At 43.8% G+C, this 19,918-nt stretch overlaps 1 protein-coding gene across 2 annotated transcripts in view; it reads right to left on the bottom strand.

Annotated features, from left to right (window-relative positions):
- Window positions 1–987: 987 nt before the first annotated feature.
- The window catches only part of PDE1A (phosphodiesterase 1A), a 336,062-nt gene continuing 317,131 nt past the window's right edge, over window positions 988–19,918 (bottom strand). For both annotated transcript variants that reach the window (XM_077272585.1, XM_077272586.1), the window contains exon 14: window positions 988–1,467. In XM_077272585.1, the coding sequence (XP_077128700.1) occupies window positions 1,415–1,467 (53 nt within the window). In that variant the 3' untranslated portion in view covers window positions 988–1,414. The remainder of the gene's footprint in view (window positions 1,468–19,918) is intronic.

The following is a 19,918-nucleotide window of genomic DNA, read 5'->3' as shown; positions in this document are numbered from 1 at the left end:
AAACTGGGGTGTCTATTCACATGGGAGGCATTTAGTGCTGGGCAGGCTGCCTGATCTAATAGTGTGGGCATCAATAATAGGTTGTAAACCAGATGCTGTGCATCACCTGTATGTGAACAGCACCCTATACCAGCCTCTTTTGTGCAATCACATACCAAACAATCATCCTCTCCATGGATTGGTAGTTTGTGAATGGTTGTCTCATCAGTATTTTGCACCTGTGTTGCCGCCATCTTAACAACATAGGTTTGCTGCATCCTGACAGTGCATTTGTTTGAAGACCTGGGCAGGTAAACATCGCTGCCTTTTTTCTGCTTTATTAATTCTTAAATTATTGGAGGATTTCATGTCCTCTTTTTGTGGCTTTGCTGTTCGGGTCGGTGCTTAACGATAGATGGTTTTCTCTGGTGATGGCGAACAGCAATCTTCAAGTCTGATCACAGATTCTCAGTTGGATGAAGGTCTGGGCTTTGGGTCACTCCAAAACGTTTAAATGCTCTATCTGTGACTTGCACTCCTTTATGGATGGGTTTGATCTAATAGCAGCAGCAAGGAGCTCAATACAAGGGATGAAGAGCAGTGGAGCTGATCGGCACTCCTGTCTAGTACCGTTTTTTATTGTGTATGGTTTGGGTGAACAATGAGGAAGTCTAATTGTTGCTGAAGATTTGGAATAAAGACCTTCAATAGCCTTTATAAAGGGACATTTTATACCGTTTGCCTCAAGAGGTTTAAGCATAAATGGCCAACCGAGGCGGTCAAACGCCTTTTCAACATCTAAAATTAAAAGGAGGGTGGGTTCTTTGGATATTTTTTTACTATATCTATAAGAGGTTAGATAAAGGTTCATACAAACGGTAAGTGGTTGCTAGAAGAGCACACAAATTTATGTGGGGTCAGGGGTTTCATTAGTTAAACTAGTAAAGGCCAGTCTGGTATTTTTGTGCTATTTTTTGCCAACAGAAAACTTTCATCAATACACATAAATCAAAATGAACAAAGTTTTATTAACAGTCTGAAAAAGTGATGATGTCCACAGGGAACAACCAAGAAAAACAAACAGATTTTCCTAGTGTCAAAGTTTTTGGAAAAATTATAAAGGAAATGAGTGCATAGGTCAACAAACTATTTACATGCCCCTGATATTTACATGATTTTGTGTATATGTGATATCCATAAATTATGATCTACTACAGAAATCCCACCAAACCACTGCATTCACTGTGTTTGGATTTGTGTCTTTTCCTAGTTTTCTAATCCTGGGTAATGAATTCTGAAGATAAATGTATGGTGTACAATGGTTCATTTCTCCAGTGTAACTGTAGCTGGGCCGCACGTTCTTGTTCTTCTCCTTCTTGTCCTTCCTCTTGGAATCTTCCTCCAGTTATCATTGATTATGATTTTCCTCCAGATTTCACAGTTCTCTCTCGCTTTCTTCATTGTTGTTTATGGATTTCAAATTTCTTTCTACAATGAAAAAGTGAAAATATTTCAGAAAAATCAAGACTTTTCCTTGCATTTTTATGACACCTTTGGGGGCCATTCATCGAGTCATGGAGTAAGATGTGTGTTCCTCGCACTGAACCTTCTGCATCTCTCAGCTGCTGTGTACCAGTATGCAACATGCACTCCAATCATTTACTGGAGTACATTTCTGTTGTAATTTACCCTATTCTTGTGGCTTAAATTGTGATCAATTTTCTGCTGTGTTCGGTCCTCGCTAAGCTCTACTCACTTCAAAAAGCAAAAGAAGCCGACGTAAACATGACAAGACTTTCAAAATGTTTGCTTAACTATGAGTTGCTCGACAATTTTGCAACATTTCAAACCGTTTTACTGAAGAATTCTTCCTCAAATTGCTAATTCTGCACCTTAAAGGGGTTGTCGGATCTAAATCGATAAGTCTACAGCCACTCTGTGTGACTGCAGACTTATGAATTTGCCCAGCACATGCACTGTGCACTGCTGGGATTCACCGGTTTCTGTGCCACCACCGGAGAGTTTGTATGCCTTATACATATGTGACACCCCAGGAATCTGGATGTCACAGTGGTATTGCCATCCTCACGGGGAGGGTGATGCAATGCTTGGAACCGAGGAAGGATCCTTTTAACAGGTATTCAGCACATGCAACACTGTTCTGACTCCAGGCCAGAAGATGGAGCTCTAATCCAGTTTGTGGGTGGCTTCTCTAGATATATATATATATATTCTGGCTTGGAGGAGAAATTAGTTAGTCTGTCAGATGGACAGAGGAGTGAGGAGAAGAGTCTGAGAGCTGGAGCCGTGCAGCCACATAAGGTGCTGCAACTCCTGGGAAAGGAAAGAGGAAGGCAGAGCAGTCTGTAGGAGACCTAAAGGGAAGAGAAGCAAAAGGCGAAGAAAAGAGCTGGAGGGAAGCTGCAGCTGAGGTTGTGTGGTAATTGTATGCCCCACAGCAGAAACCGGCGGGCAGGAGATTCCAAGTCTCCTGGCCACAATTACACCTGAAGGCACAGTAGCAGATTAGAGCCCGGAGTCACCACGAGAAAGGGACACCTGTAAAAAGGCTCAAGCTGCCTGCCATGATGGTAGTGTCTACCAAAAGGACAGATTTAGAGAGGACCTTGTGTGAAGCCTCCAGGCAAGCCAGACTCAATCCGTCATCTGTAATTGGTACCCCAGATTGCGTCTACTTTCAAGTAAAAGAAACCCCAAAACAGATGGACACTAGAGCTAAGTAAACATAATATAATTTTTTATTATGAATATTTAAAAACAGAATAAAAAATTATTATAATGTATAGACGCAATTGAAAAAGTGACAGACGACAGACTGGGACCACATGTAGGAAACACGCCCCCCCCTTCCCCCCCAAGGAAGTAAGTGTGCAAAACGCGCATTGGGGTTCTTCCTTCCACATCCAGGTATAGATTGGCTCACTATATCTCTATCATATCTCTTCATCACTTAGTATATATGCTTTACTTTTCCTTAGTCCTATTATTTATTGCGCAGTGTGATCTGTATACATCTTATTATTACCCTAATAGATATTACTTGCTGTGCTCTTCCCAATCAGTGATTTTTCTAATAGCACTAGCTACTATGGCCAATTTTGGGCCATACTATTTATTACTTATTGCACCTTGGCACTTTGCACTTTGATGAAATGATTAGTTAGATATTTTGAGCCATAACCACTTTTAGGCCATATTAATTATTGCATTTTGGCACTTGGCACTTTTTGATGAATTGATTTGTTAGATTTTTTTAGTCTATACATATATGTCTATAATCCAGTCATAGGTCTATTATACAGGCCATATTGAGAAATTTCAGGATAGAGCTTTATGATTTTCTGTACAGTCAATTTTCATTATCAAGTGGTTGACTTGAATTGCAATACCTGTTTCCTACATGTGGATCTAATCTGTCTGTCACTTTTTCAATTGTGTCTATACATTATAATAATTTTTTATTCTGTTTTTAAATATTCATAATAAAAATGTATATTATGCTTACTTAGCTCTAGTGTCCATCTGTTTTTGGGTTTCTATATATTCTACATGGCAGAGCATCGGTACTTTATGCCCCGTTTGTTGGTTTACTTTCAAGTAAAAGGTAAAGAAAACTGCACGTCTCTGTGTCCTTCACTTATTGTCTGCACCCCCAATTTTCACCACGATCTGAACAATCAAATATATTTGCCCTGGGGCCCTGCTCTACCCTTGGGGAGCTGAACCATCTTTGCTGCGTCACTATCAGCCCCAATGGACCTAAACCGCAGCGTCGGCCACCCACTGCCGAACACCACGGGTGGCGTCACAACCAAACACCACATAATTATCCTCCATTTTATGACATGGCCAGGGCCACGGAAACAGATCACGGCCCCGTGACCTCTCCCATAGAACTGTCCGTTCCGATTCCCTAGCGGGCGCGTCACATACTCCAGGCCAGGGCTCGTCTAGTGGATGCAGCCTCGCTCCATACTCTTGCATGGAATGAGGCGGCACCTTCTAGTCAGCAATGTCCACTGGATGGCCGCGTCACTTGTCAATGCGCGTCCTCGCTCAATATAAGTGTATGAAGCAATGTCATGCCCACTAGACGGGCTCTGGCCAGGAGTATGTGTAACGCATGCACACCCTCCAGTCCTGGCTCAGAAACCAGCAAATCCCCAAAGTGCACAGTGTGTGCTGGAAGGGGATTCATAAGTCTGCAGTCACACAGAGTGACTGCAAACTTATCGATTTACACCGAACAACCCCTTTAATTTTTCTTTTTCTCTGGACAAAAATATTGCAGGCAGATGCATTCTGTTGTAGGAACATGATAATTAAGCGGGCCCCACAATAATATCAGGGGGAGCACGCTGCATAGTAGAAAAATATGGAATAAGAAATGAGAAAAAGGACAAACTGTGGCGAAAAGGAAGAAAAAAAATCATATATCCAGTATATATAATCCTAAAATCTGGACTGACAAGATCTAGAGATTTTGAGTTACTTTTGTACCCTATTCCACTATTTTAGGACGTTTCTAAGAAATTTTAGGTCCAAAATTAGGCCCAGCAGGAACACATATCCTGCTCATCTCAAGACTTTTCTATTCCTGGGAAGTTTTCTTTAACCAAGAAAACAACTTTAACATCTCATTTTAAGTCAGCATTTAAATTCAACAAAATCATTTCAGAATGATCCTATTTTCAGTAAGCCAGGACTAAAAGCGGCGATGACATCAATGATTTTCCATCTTGGCCTCGGCATTGTTGGAGTAAAATATATTTCCATTTGATTCAGCAACCCGCGGTAGTTTGCTCACAGAAGGTAAGAGGTAACCTGACTCCTTATCAATCATATCAATGTGTATTCTTCAGCACTAATGGACTGCAGATGGCTTTTTGTCTCCTTGATAATTGCAACTGAGCACATTACCCTATAGTTGTAAATGCCAGAGAGCCTCTTTGGAGAGATTTGCACTTTTCCAGACCAGCCATGAAGCATTGATGGTTTCTTCTTTCAGTCTCTCCTTCTGCCTGAAGTCTAGGCTCTACAAGTCTGAGCAGACTAATTATAGAGCCATATGTCACTTTTATAGCTCCTTCTGTTTGAGAGGAAATTTATATTTCTAATCCAGGTTTTATGACCCTGTGTCAAGACGGGAATCTGATCGATTGCTCGGTCATCGCTTTACTCCTCATCATGTCGCAATAATGTGCTATTAAGGGTGACTGGTAATTGTCTTCATTAGAGTCAAGTCTTGATTACTACAAGCCTACCTATAATAATGGCTGTACTCCTAGGACACCTCTTTGACGTTACTGAACGGTTTGGTCACATGGTCCTCAATGTGAAAGTAGGAATTAATTAAAACTGGAGTTTCACACTCTTATGCTTAAGTACATAAGTACATGTAGTAAAATGGTCCCAAACTATTAAAAGGGACATGCCACTTAACCCATCTGCCTTACATATACAGCAGAAGTCTGGATGAGAAGTATGGAGAGGGCTCAGGGGTCCATCCCGCTCCGTAGACTACAGGTAACAGGTGCAATAATCCCTTAGATGCTGCGGTTAATAGCAACTGCGGAATCTAAGTAGTTTAACTGAAGGAAGCTTTGTCTCTCCGTTGCCCCAACACTCGTGATGAGGTAAAAGCGTACAAATTATGCTGTGATGGCAGTCGGGGGCCTGAAGCATACCCCCCATGTCGGCCATATTGGTACTCCATTAAAGCTCTTCCCCTAACAAAGTTTTATAAGTAATAGAAATGAGCGAACGTGCTGGGTTAAGGTGTTATCCGAGCTGCTTGTGTGCTAGCCGAGTGTCTTCAGCGTGCTCGAAAAATATGTTTATGTCTCTGCGGATAAATGTCTCATGGTCTGTTTGACAGCCGCAACACATGCGGGAATTTCCTAACAAACAGGCATGTGTTGCAGCTGTCTATAAGCCGCGAGACATGCAGGTGCAGGTACCCGAAACATATTTCTCGAGCACGCTGAAGCCACTCTGTTAGCACACGAGCATTCTCTGATAACGCCTCATCCGAGCACATTCGTTCATCACTGATAAGTAACATTACGATAAAATCTTAAAGTGAATTGAGACAGAAATCTCTTGTAAAAGTCTCTTACGAAAAATAATTTTTCAAAAATATAAAACCCTATAGCTGGCTTTTTCCGGAAGTCCTATAGAAAATTATTACAGCAGAAATGAAGCAGTCGCATCTCCACTGCAATCAGGACGGGACTGTAGAGCCCTATTCTAGGGGTCCCAGAGTCCCTATGTCAGGACCACTGCGGTTGGACGCCCAGTGATCAGTAACTTCTCCCCTATCCGTTGTAACGTATAGGTACCCCAATACTTTTTTCCATATAGTATTTAGTACATTTCATCCCATTTGAATTCTACGTACTGGAATATTCTGTTATTGAAGATTCTGCATGTTCTACACTGGTGGTCCGCATCACTTTACTTTGCCAATGTGACTAATCCTTCACCAGAGTATTAATTCATTGCTGAGCTCGGATGCCGGGCAACCATGCAGTCATCACAATGGCCTATAGGAAATGTTCATAGACGTAGCAGACATTATATTGATTTTTCTCATGCACAGTCTCAGCTGTCATCACATCCTGCAGTTTATGTAGCCCATGACGTTGCCCCTTTCTGATTTTTATTACAGTCATATAGTTTATTGCTGTAGTTATTGTTTGTGTTGATAAAAGTCACTTATAATAGTAATTATTTATAGCGCAGACAGGGTCCTCGTAATTTTATTTACACGGAAAAGGGTCATACGACATTTCATGTAATGATGATTTTTATGGATCCGGTTAGTTACATTTCATTGTTCTATTATGCTGACAAATGCAAAATATCCTAATATCTCCGGCTGTTATATTGTATCATTAGTAAAGGCCTTATTCATACTTGTACTTGTTCTATAATAAAATCCTACAATTTCTATATTTTTTTTTAAATTCCCAAATCCTAACCAATCCCTCGCTGTCAGCTGTCAGTGAATGGAAGCAGGTTGTTTTTTCTCCATCCTATGCTCTAATAGTAAATTACACAAGACAACCCTGGGACTCATAGGGTGTTTCCATGATGCTGTAAGTGGCAATGAGGCTGCCAAGAATGGCGATCACTGTAACATGAGCGTGTGCTGCGCTGGCGGGATAACTGCTGGGATCAGAGGGGTTTTTTCAGATCCCCACAATTGCAGCAGGAACAGACTGTGTGTAACAGATGGGCTTTAGCTGCTTATCTTGTGGGTTCATGGTCAGTAACCACGAGATCATAATGACTGATATATTAGACACAGAGGGGAAACCAGCACTCACCAGTGGTGAATACATATTCCACAGGTTGGAAAGGTATTAAAGGAACCTAATATGTCATTATAATTGTTTAACCAGTCTGGTCTTTCCACCGCAAAGGATACCAGTGAGATTGGAGCAAAGCAAAGTTCAAAAAAGCCATCCAACACAGCAAAAACAGATAATATACAACTTTCCCGCATCAACGATGTTTCAAGCAGAATCCACATTATCTAGAACCCTCCCACTTTGTTAGACTGCCAGTATTATGGCTCATACCCATCAGTGTCAATAAAACAGGTCCAATGTTGATCCTGAAAAGTTGGACGAGTGTCATGGAAGTGGCATGCGATTTTCATGGGAGTACAATGCGATTTTTCTCACCAGCATCGGTCTGACATCCAAATGACACGTGTATGCAACACGATTTTAACATTCACTTTTACATAGAGTAATTTTTTGCAATTTAAATATAGTTTTCAAAGTAAATATAGTAGAAATACACGAGTGAGATATATAATTAGTACAGTGTGTGTATAGCTTACGGTACAAGTATTTAATTAATAAATCCTTAAATTACAGAAAAAAATTGGCACAGGATCCCCCCAAATGTTAATAAACCAGCTGAGGGAAAGCTAACAGCTGAAGGATGTTTCTAGCCTGGGAATGGGGTAATACACATAGAGCTTCACAGGCTTTTAATATCAGCTCACAGCTGTATATTTAGCCTTTATTGGTTTTTAAAAGGGTGACCCCCCCAAAAAAAAATGATGTGGGACTTCACTATATTTAAAAACCAGCAAAGGCTAGGCAAACAGCTGCGGGCTGATATTAATAGCATAGGAAGGGGCCATCGATATTGACCCCTCCCCGACTAAAAACATAATCTCTCAGCTATCCCAGAAATGGCACATCCAAAATATGGCGCTTAGCCTCCACCCCGGAGTAATGGCAAGTGGGGAAATGGTATTGGGTTTGATGTCAGCTTTGTATTGTCAGGTGACATCAAGCCCAGAGCTTAGTAATGGAGAGACGTCAATAAGATGCCCCCATAGACAAATTGTTTTTTGAGGGTCAAGTTGTATGTACTTTTTAACGACACCATAGATTTACCACATTGGGTTCTGGAAAACGAGAATAAAAAAATCAAAGTGCGGTGAAATTGCAATAAAAAGTGCAATTCTACAATTTTTTTTTTTTGACCATGTTCACTAAATGCTAAAACTGACCTACTATTATGATTTATCAGGTTATTACGAATTCGTAGATATGAAACATGCATAGGTTCTTTAATAATAATTAAGTGGTGAAAAAAAATCCAAAGTTAAAAAAAAAAAAAGTCGCAATTGTACAAGGCCCGTAGCGTCTCCCTTTTTCAGGATTTGGGGCGGGTTAGGGCTTAACTTTTGGGCACCGAGCTGAAGTTTTTATCGATATCATTTTGGCATAGATACAATGTTTTTATCGCCTGTTATTGCATTTTATTATAATGTTGCGGTGACAAAAAAATGTAATTGTGGAGTTTTGATTTTTTTTTTCTCGTTACTTCAAATATGTACATTTTTTTACATATATTTTTTAATTGTTTTATTTTGAATGGGGGGGGGGGGTTGATTTGAACTTTTTTTTATTTTTTAAATTTTGCTTTTTAATTTTTTTTTCCTTTTCACATGCAGTAGTCTATGTGGGAGACTAGAAACTGTGCTACAGCCCTGCTGTGTGTAGCTAAAATGATCACCTGCTATGAGTGCCGAATGACTCTATATACTGTATATACTCGTGTATAAACCAAGATTTTCAGCACTTTTTTTTGCTGAAAACGCCCCCCTCGGCCTATACACGAGTCATTGTCCCGAAAGTCGATGGGGGAGGGGGAGCGGTGGAGCATACGCAGGATCATCATGCTCACCCTCCTCACGCCATCCCTGCATCTCCGTCCTGGTGCCGGCAGCTCTTCCTGTGCTGAGCAGTCACATGGTATCGCTCATTAAGGTAATGAGTATGCATGCGTCTCCACTCCCATAGGTGTGGAGCACATACTCATTACCTTATTGAGCGGTACCATGTGACCGCTCAGAAGAAGAGAGCTGCGGCGCCGGGACAACAGAGATGCAGCGACGGCGCAAGGAGGGTGAGGACGGGGGTCTGTGAGCGATGGGACGGGTGGTGAGCCATGTGGCACCGGGGGAGCCATGCATACAGCAGGTGGAGCCACACATACCAGCACAGGACGGGGGGAGCCACACATACCAGGACAGGATGGGGGAGCCACACATACAGTACAGACCAAAAGTTTGGACACACCTTCTCATTTAAAGATTTTTCTGTATTTTCATGACTATGAAAACTGTAAATTCACGCTGAAGGCATCAAAACTATGAATTAACACATGTGGAATTATATACTTAACAAAAAAGTGTGAAACAACTGAAATTATGTCTTATATTCTAGGTTCTTCAAAGTAGCCACCTTTTGCTTTGATGACTGCTTTGCACACTCTTGCATTCTCTTGATGAGCTTCAAGAGGTAGTCACCGGGAATGGTTTTCACTTCACAGGTGTGCCCTGTCAGGTTTAATAATTGGGATTTCTTGCCTTATAAATGGGGTTGGGACCATCAGTTGTGTTGTGCAGAAGTCTGGTGGATACAAAGCTGATAGTCCTACTGAATAGACTGTTAGAATTTGTATTCTGGCAAGAAAAAAGCAGCTAAGTAAAGAAAAACGAGTGGCCATCATTACTTTAAGAAACTGGCTCACATGAGGACCGCCCCAGGGAAGGAAGACCAAGAGTCACCTCTGCTTCTGAGGATAAGTTTATCCAAGTCACCAGCCTCAGAAATCACAGGTTAACAGCAGCTCAGATTAGAGACCAGGTCAATGCCACACAGAGTTCTAGCAGCAGACACATCTCTACAACAACTGCTAAGAGGAGACTTTGTGCAGCAGGCCTTCATGGTAAAATAGCTGCTAGGAAACCACTGCTAAGGACAGGCAACAAGCAGAAGAGACTTTTTTGGGCTAAAGAACACAAGGAATGGACATTAGACCAGTGGAAATCTGTGCTTTGGTCTGATGAGTCCAAATTTGAGATCTTTGGTTCCAACCACCGTGTCTTTGTGCAACGCAGAAAAGGTGATGGACTCTACATGTCTGGTTCCCACCGTGAAGCATGGAGGAGGAGGTGTAATGGTGTGGGGGTGCTTTGCTGGTGACACTGTTGGGGATTTATTCAAACTTGAATTCATACTGAACCAGCATGGCTACCACAGCATCTTGCAGCGGCATGCTATTCCATCCGGTTTGCGTTTAGATGGACCATCATTTATTTTTCAACAGGACAATGACCCCAAACACACCTCCAGGCTGTGTAAGGGCTATTTGACCAAGAAGGAGAGTTATCGGGTGCTACGCCAGATGACCTGGCCTCCACAGTCACCAGACCTGAACCCAATCAAGATGGTTTGGGGTGAGCTGGACCGCAGAGTGAAGGCAAAAGGGCCAACAAGTGCTAAGTATCTCTGGGAACTCCTTCAAGATTGTTGGAAGACCATTCCCGGTGACTACCTCTTGAAACTCATCAAGAGAATGCCAAGAGTGTGCAAAGCAGTCATCAAAGCAAAAGGCTGCTTTGAAGGACCTAGAATATAAGACATAATTTCAGTAGTTTCACACATTTTTGTTCCACATGTGTTAACCCCTTCCCGACCTTTGACGCATACGCTGCGTCATGAAAGTCGGTGCCAATCCGACCTGTGACGCACCGTATGCGTCATGGAGGGATCGCGTCCCTGCAGATCGGGTGAAAGGGTTAACTCCAATTTCACCCGATCTGCAGGGACAGGGGGAGTGGTACTTTAGCCCAGGGGGTGGCTTTGCCCCCACGTGGCTACGATCGCTCTGATTGGCTGTTGAAAGTGCAACAGCCAATCAGCAATTTGCAATATTTCACCTATGAAAATGGTGAAATATTGCAATCCAGTCATGGCCGATGCTGCAATATCATCGGCCATGGCTGGAAATCCTGATCTGCCCCCCCCCACTGCCACCGATCTGCTCCCCGGTCCTCCGTTCAGTCCGGTACTCCCCTGTTGTGAACTCTATTTTTGGGCTCCCTCTAGTGGTCACAAGCGGTACTGTGTAGTGTTGTCTTTCTGCAGGTTGGCTTCATCACCTGGTTCGTTATCCTTGGTGGGTTTCCTATTTAGCTCACCTGGATACTCAGTTCCTTGCCTGCTATCAATGTATTCAGTGCTCTTCAGATTCCTGGTGACTACCTTGCTCCCAGTCTCTCCAAGACAAGCTAAGTTTTTGTTTGTTCAGTTTCTGATTATCAGCGTTCATCATGTTTTTTGTCCAGCTTGTTAAAATGTGATTTCTTACTTGCTGGTTGCTCTAGGGGACTGAGTTTCTCCCCTCACACCGTTAGTTGGTGTGGGGGTTCTTGAAATCTCAGTGTGGATATTTTGTAAGGGTTTTTTACTGACCGCAACATCCTGCCCTTGAGAGACCCCTTTTCTATTTTCTGCTATCTAGAATTAGTGGGCCTCTTTTGCTGAATCTGCTTTCACCCCTGTGTATGTGCCTTCCTCTTACCTCACCGTTATTATCTGTTGGGGGCTTCTATATCTTTTGGGGATTATTTCTCTGGAGGCAAGAGAGGTCTTTCTTTCTCTCTAGGGGTAGTTAGTTCCTCAGGCTGGCTCGAGACGTCTAGGATTTTAGACACGTTCACCGGCTGCCTCTAGTGTGGTTGGATAGGTTCAGTTTTGCGGTCAGTCCAGTTTTTCACCTCCCTAGAGCTTGTCCTATGTTTAGTCACCTTGCTGGAGTAATTTGTGATCCTCAACCACTAAGGATCATAACACTCCCCTGCGTCCGCCTGTCTGCTCCCCCGTCCTAGTGTCCGCTCCCCCCTGTGCTCCGATCCACCCCCCTGTGCACCGATTCACCCCCCACCACCCCTTCATACTTACCGATCCTCCCGGAGTCGGTCTGTCTTCTCCCTGGGCGCCGCCATCTTCCAAAATGGCGGGCACATGCGCAGTGCGCCCCCCGAATCTGCCGGCTGGCAGATTCGTTCAATGTACATTTTGATCACTGTGATATAACCGATCACAGTGATCAAAATAAAAAAAATAGTAAATGAACCCCCCCTTTATCACCCCTATAGGTAGGGACAATAATAAAATAAAGAAAATATTTTTATTTTTTTTTCCACTAGGGTTAGGGTTAGGGGTAGGGGTAGGGTTAGGGTTAGGGTAGGGGTAGGGTTAGGGGTAGGGTTAGGGGTAGGGTTAGGGGTAGGGTTAGGGGTAGGGTTAGGGCTAGGGTAAGGCTATGTGCACACGTATTCTGGTACTCTGCGGATTTTTCCGCAGTGGATTTGATAAATCCGCAGTGCAAAACCGCTGCGGATTTACCATGGTTTTTCTGCGGTTTTTCTGCAGATTTCACTGCAGTTTTACAACTGCGTTTTCTATTGGAACAGTTGTAAAACCGCTGCGGAATCTGCAGAAAGAAGTGACATGCTGCGGAATGTAAACCGCTGCGTTTCCACGCAGTTTTTTCCGCAGCATGTGCACAGCGTTTTTTGTTTCCCATAGCTTTACATTCAACTGTAAACTCATTGGAAACTGCTGCGGACCCGCAGCTGCGGACACGCTGCTGCGGACCTGCAGCTGTGGAAACGCTGCTGCAGATCCGCAGCATTTTCCGCAGCGTTTTCCGCAGCGTGTGCACATACCCTTAGAATTAGGCTATGTGCACATGGTGCGGATTTGGCTGCAGATCCGCATCGGATTGGCCACTGCAGATTCGTAGCAGTGTTCCATCAGGTTTACAGTACCATGTAAACCTATGGAAAACCAAATCCGCTGTGCCCATGGTGCAGAAAATACCACGCAGAAATGCTGCGTTGTATTTTCCGGAGCATGTCAATTCTTTGTGTGGATTCCGCAGCGTTTTACACCTGTTCCTCAATAGCAATCCGCAGGTGTAATCCGCACAAAAAACACTGGAAATCTGCGGTAAATCTGCATGTAAAACGCAGTGCCTTTTACCTGCGGATTTTTCAAAAATGGTGCGAAAAAAATCTCTCACGAATCCGCAACGTGGGCACATAGCCTTAGGGTTAGGGTTGGAATTAGAGTTAAGGTTGGAATTAGGGCTAGGGTTGGAAATAGGGTGAATATTAGGCTTGTGGTTAGGGTTATGGTTAGGGTTAGGGGTGTGTTGGGGTTAGGGTTGTGGTTAGGGTTAGGATTAGCGTTAGGGTTGGGATTAGGGTTAGGGGTGTGTTGGGGTTAGGGTTGTGGTTAGGGGTGTGTTGGGGTTATGGTTGTGATTAGGGTTATGGCTAGAGTTGGCATTAGGGTTAGGGGTGTGTTGGGGTTAGAATTGAGGGGTTTCCACTGTTTAGGCACATCAGGGGTCTCCAAACGCAACATGGTGCCACCATTGATTCCAGCCAATCTTGCGTTCAAAAAGTCAAATGGTGCTCCCTCCCTTCCGGGCCCTGACGTGCGCCAAAACAGTGGTTTACCCCCACATATGGGGTACTAGCATACTCAGGACAAACTGGGCAACAACTATTGGGGTCCAATTTCTCCTGTTACCCTTGTGAAAATAAAAAATTGCGGGCTAAAATATCATTTTTGAGGAAAGAAAAATGATTTTTTATTTTCACAGCTCTGCGTTGTAAACTTCTGTGAAGCACTTGGGGGTTCAAAGTGCTCACCACATATCTAGATAAGTTCCTTGGGGGGTCTAGTTTCCAAAATGGGGTCACTTGTGGGGGGTTTCTACTGTTTAGGCACATCAGGGGCTCTGCAAACGTAACATGATGCCCGCAGGCCATTCCATCACAGTCTGCAATACAAAGCGTCACTACTTCCCTTCCGAGCCCCGGCATGTGCCCAAACAGTGGTTTTCCCCCACATATGGGGTATCAGCGTACTCAGGAGAAACTGGACAACAACTTTTAGGGTCAAATTTCTCCTGTTACACTTGGGAAAATAAAAAATTGAGGGCTAAAAAATCATTTTTGAGAAAAGAAAAATTATTTTTTATTTTCATGGCTCTGCGTTATAAATTTCTGTGAAGCACTTGGGGGTTCAAAGTGCTCACCACACATCTAGATTAGTTCCTTGGGAGGTCTAGTTTCCAAAATGGGGTCACTTGTCGGGGAGCTCCAATGTTTACGCACACAGGGGCTCTCCAAACGCGACATGGTGTCCGCTAATGATTGGAGCTAATTTTCCATTCAAAAAACCAAATGGCATGCCTTCCCTTCCGAGCTCTGCCGTGCGCCCAAACAGTGGTTTACCCACACATATGGGGTATCATCGTACTCAGGACAAACTGGACAACAACATTTGGGGTCCAATTTCTCCTGTTACCCTTGGGAAAATAAAAAATTCCGGGCTAAAAATCATTTTTGAGGAAAGAAAAATTATTTTTTATTTTCACGGCTCTGCGGTATAAACTTCGGTAAAGCACCTGGGGGTTTAAAGTGCTCACTATGCATCTAGATAAGTTCCTTGGGGGGGTCTAGTTTCTAAAATGGGGTCACTTGTAGGGGAGCTCCAATATTTAGGCACACAGGGGCTCTCCAAACGCGACATGGTGTCCGCTAACGATTGGAGCTAATTTTCCATTCAAAAAGTCAAATGGCGCGCCTTCCCTTCCGAGCCTTGCCGTGCACCCATACAATGGTTTACCCCCACATATGAGGTATTGGTGTACTCAGGAGAAATTGCCCAACAAATTTTATGATCCATTTTCTCCTGTTGCCCATGTGAAAATGAAAAAATTGAGGCTAAAAGAAATTTTGTGTGAAAAAAAAGTACTTTTTCATTTTTATGGATCAATTTGTGAAGCACCTGAGGGTTTAAAGTGCTCACTATGCTTCTAGATAAGTTCCTTGGGGGGTCTAGTTTCCAAAATGGGCTCACTTGTGGGGGAGCTCCAATGTTTAGGCACACAGGGGCTTTCCAAACGTGACATGGTGTCCGCTAACGATGGAGATAATTTTTCATTCAAAAATTCAAATGGCGCTCCTTCCCTTCCGAGCCTTACCATGTGCCCAAACAGTGGTTTACCCCCACATGTGAGGTATTGGTGTACTCAGGAGAAATTGCCCAACAAATTTTAGGATCCATTTTATCCTGTTGCCCATGTGAAAATGAAAAAATTGAGGCTAAAATAATTTTGTGTGAAAAAAAAGTACTTTTTCATTTTTACAGATCAAGTTGTGAAGCACCTGGGGGTTTAAAGTGCTCACTATGCCTCTAGATAAGTTCCTTGTGGGGTCTAGTTTCCAAAATGGGGTCACTTGTGGGGGAGCTCCAATGTTTAGGCACACGGGGGCTCTCCAAACGCGACATGGTGTCCGCTAAAGATTGGAGCCAATTTTTCCTTCAAAAAGTCAAATGGCGCTCCTTCCCTTCCGAGCCCTGCCGTGAGCCCAAACAGTGGTTTACCCCCACATATGAGGTATCAGCGTACTCAGGACAAATTGGACAACAACCTTCGTGGTCCAGTTTCTCCTTTTACCCTTGGGAAAATAAAAAAATTGTTTCTAAAAGATCATTTTTGTGACTAAAAATTTAAATGTTCATTTTTTCCTTCCATGTTGCTTCTGCTGCTGTGAAGCACCTGAAGGGTTAATAAACTTCTTGAATGTGGTTTTGAGCACGTTGAGGGGTGCAGTTTTTAGAATGGTGTCACTTTTGGGTATTTTCAGCCATATAGAACCCTCAAACTGACTTCAAATGTGAGGTGGTCCCTAAAAAAAATGGTTTTGTAAATTTTGTTGTAAAAATGAGAAATCACTGGTCAAATTTTAACCCTTATAACTTCCTAGCAAAAAAAAAAATTTGTTTCCAAAATTGTGCTGATGTAAAGTAGACATGTGGGAAATGTTATTTATTAACTATTTTGTGTCACATAACTCTCTGGTTTAACAGGATAAAAATTCAAAATGTGAAAATTGCGAAATTTTCAAAATTTTTGCCAAATTTCCATTTTTTTCACAAATAAACTCAGAAATTATCGACCTAAATTTACCACTAACATGAAGCCCAATATGTCATGAAAAAACAATCTCAGAACCGCTAGGATCCGTTGAAGCGTTCCTAAGTTATTACCTCATAAAGGGACACTGGTCAGAATTGCAAAAAACGGCCAGGTCATTAAGGTCAAAATAGGCTGGGTCATGAAGGGGTTAATTCATAGTTTTGATGCCTTCAGTGTGAATTTACAATTTTCATAGTCATGAAAATACAGAAAAATCTTTAAATGAGAAGGTGTGTCCAAACTTTTGGTCTGTACTGTAGCAGGACAGGATGGGGGAGTCACACATACCAGGAAAGGATGGGGGAACCACACATACCAGGACGGGGGGAGCCACACATAGCAGGACAGGATGGGGGAGCCACACATACCAGGACGGGGGGAGCCACACATAGCAGGACAGGATGGGGGAGCCACACATAGCAGGACAGGATGGGGGAGTCACACATACCAGGACAGGACAGGGGAGCCACACATACCAGGACGGGGGAGAGCCACACATAGCAAGACAGGATGGGGAAGTCACACATAGCAGGACAGGACGGGGGAACCACACATAGCAGGACAGGATGGGGGAGCCACACATAGCAGGACAGGATGGGGGAGCCACACATAGCAGGACAGGATGGGGAGGGGTCCACACATACCAGGACAGGAAGGGGAAGCCACCCATACCAGGACAGGATGGGGGAGCCACACATAGCAGGACAGGATGGGGGAGTCACACATACCAGGACAGGACAGGGGAGCCACACATACCAGGACGGGGGAGAGCCACACATAGCAAGACAGGATGGGGAAGTCACACATAGCAGGACAGGACAGGGGAGTCACCCATACCAGGACAGGATGGGGGAGCCACACATAGCAGGACAGGATGGGGGAGTCACACATACCAGGACAGGACAGGGGAGCCACCCATACCAGGACAGGACAGGGGAGCCACCCATACCAGGACAGGATGGGGGAGCCACACATAGCAGGACAGGATGGGGGAGTCACACATAGCAGGACAGGATGGGGGAGTCACACATACCAGGACAGGACAGGGGAGCCACCCATACCAGGACAGGATGGGGGAGCCACACATAGCAGGACAGGATGGGGGAGTCACACATAGCAGGACAGGATGGGGGAGTCACACATACCAGGACAGGATGGGGGAGCCACACATAGCAGGACAGGATGGGGGAGTCACACATACCAGGACAGGATGGTGGAGCCACACATAGCAGGACAGGATGGGGGAGTCACACATACCAGGACAGGACGGGGGAGCCACACATAGCAGGACAGGATGGGGAGGGGACCACAATATACCAGGACAGGAAGGGGGAGCCACATACCAGGACTGGAAGAGGGAGCCACATACCAGGACAGCGACAGTGGAGCCATGCATACATGCATAGCAGGACAGGGATGAAGGGACAAGGCATACCCGGCTTATACTCGAGTCAATAAGCTTACCCAGTTTTCCATGGCAAAATTAGGTGCCTCAGCTTTTACTCGGGTCGGCTTATACTCGAGTATATACGGTAAAATATGAGTTCCACTTTTTGTATTGAAGAACTGAAATAAATTAACTTTTTGATGATATTCTAATTTTCTGAAAAGCACCTGTATCTAATCTATCTATGCAGTTCTGACGGGTCACGCTGTGAATTTACTTTACTTGACTGATGAAATGTCGTGTTTTCTAGGAGATGGATGCATAAAAAAATCGGACGGCACTCTCACGGTCCGAGTGCCATGTGATTTTTCTTTCTTGCACCCATTAACTTGCATTGACAAGTCTCATCCAATACACGCGGCCAATCGCAGCATGCTGCGATTTTTTTTTTTCTCAGTCTGACTTGAGCTGAGAAACAAAATTGCAGGGAATCACAGAATAACATTAGTCAGCGTGCAACCTGATTTTTAGCTGATTGCAGTCGTCCGTTTTTAAGGCAGATGAGTATGAGCCCTTAGTGCAGTGGTCCCCAACCTTTCTGACCTTGAGAGCTACATTCAGCTTAGAGAGAGGGTCGGGAGCCACATTCAGCACTGAGAGAGGGTCGCGAGCCACATCCAGCTCCCACCCCCTTCAAAGTAGTGTCAACCAAAGCCCCCATTACAGGTATAATGATAACCAAAGCTTTTCCACAGAAATCACTCCAGAGCAGTACACTGAGATCCAGGGGTTCCCACAATACCCCCATTCAGTATTCTCCCAGCAAGGACTCCCAACACACTGTCACATCCAGCTTTCAGCACCTCCTCTAACAGGTAGTACAAACTTCCAGCGTACCATACCTAAAACATCTCTAAACCCCTAAGACCAGTAAATGTGCATCCAGATCTGCAATTCTGTGCAGGGCTACTCACAAAATTCACCACTTTGAGATGTGCTCGTCATACCTGTTTGCTAGACCTGGACCTAATGCATCAAGCTGGCAGACAGTCGCGAGCCACAATTCATGGGGCCGCGAGCCACATGTTGCTCCCGAGCTACAGGTTGGGGAGCCCTGCCTTAGTGTATTCATCAACGATGTTGCTCTAAGTCCTGCTGAGATCAGTAGCTTCACAAGTGATCATCACCAATAATAGTATGATGAACAGATGGACATAGAGCAGCAGTACTGGATCAATAGCTTCCAACTGTTCATTTTTTGTTTTCTAATATTACTATACTAACACGAATAAATGCGTTAGAAACACACATAAACAGTAAGTCACACACGCAGCATGCCAGCTACTCCCCAACCCTGGGTTTCATCGGTCGTCTTCTTCCTGGGACAAGATCAAGCATGTGCTACTGTTGGCAAGATGCTTGTAACACTATTGTTCTCAGTAGGACAAATAGGAACATCAATGGATGAGTATACACATACTGGAAGTGTGACAAAGAGGGAGGATTACAGATGATGTGGATTCTGTTCTAAAAATCATTGATACAAGAACTATTTTATTTATTAAAGTGAACATGTCAGCAGGATTTTGCTAAGTAAACTACAGGCATTGTCAGGTAGGTGCTGTTATACTGATTACAATGATACCTGGGGTGAAGAAATCTGTCTTGTGGTTCTTGTGTAGCCAGCTTTAGAAGTTTTACGTTAATAAGATGCTCATATTCCAGGGCAGGACTGTAGGCAGAGTCTTATCTTGGTGCTCTAGGCCAGAGAAACCAAGAAAAGACCAGACCACATGGTGCCCCAATGCACAAACAGTCTGTCTCTATGATGAGGAACATTTTTGTGTTTCAAGACTTTCCGTTGACTTCTCCACACCTGCCTAATTAGACTGAAAGGTGTCTTCCTATGTGTGTATATAGGGACTGAGCGGGCAGGGAGAAGCCGGCAGAGACCTATCTCTGTGAATAGTCCTCTCATGCCCAGCTGATCTTTCAAAGATGGTTTTCTCCCAAACACTGCAGCGTTTCAGAAAACATAGAAGTCTGCAATGCAGGCGATGGTCTCTAATTCATGCTGCCATACTGATTTGAGATAGAAATATATGTATTAACAGTTGGCAGAGATTGATCACTATTGTGGATCACAGT

The sequence above is a fragment of the Ranitomeya variabilis genome, chromosome 7, assembly GCF_051348905.1.
Source record: "Ranitomeya variabilis isolate aRanVar5 chromosome 7, aRanVar5.hap1, whole genome shotgun sequence".
NCBI lineage: Eukaryota > Metazoa > Chordata > Amphibia > Anura > Dendrobatidae > Ranitomeya > Ranitomeya variabilis.
Note: the sequence above shows the minus strand (reverse complement) of the source record. Positions and strands in the feature narration are given on the sequence as shown.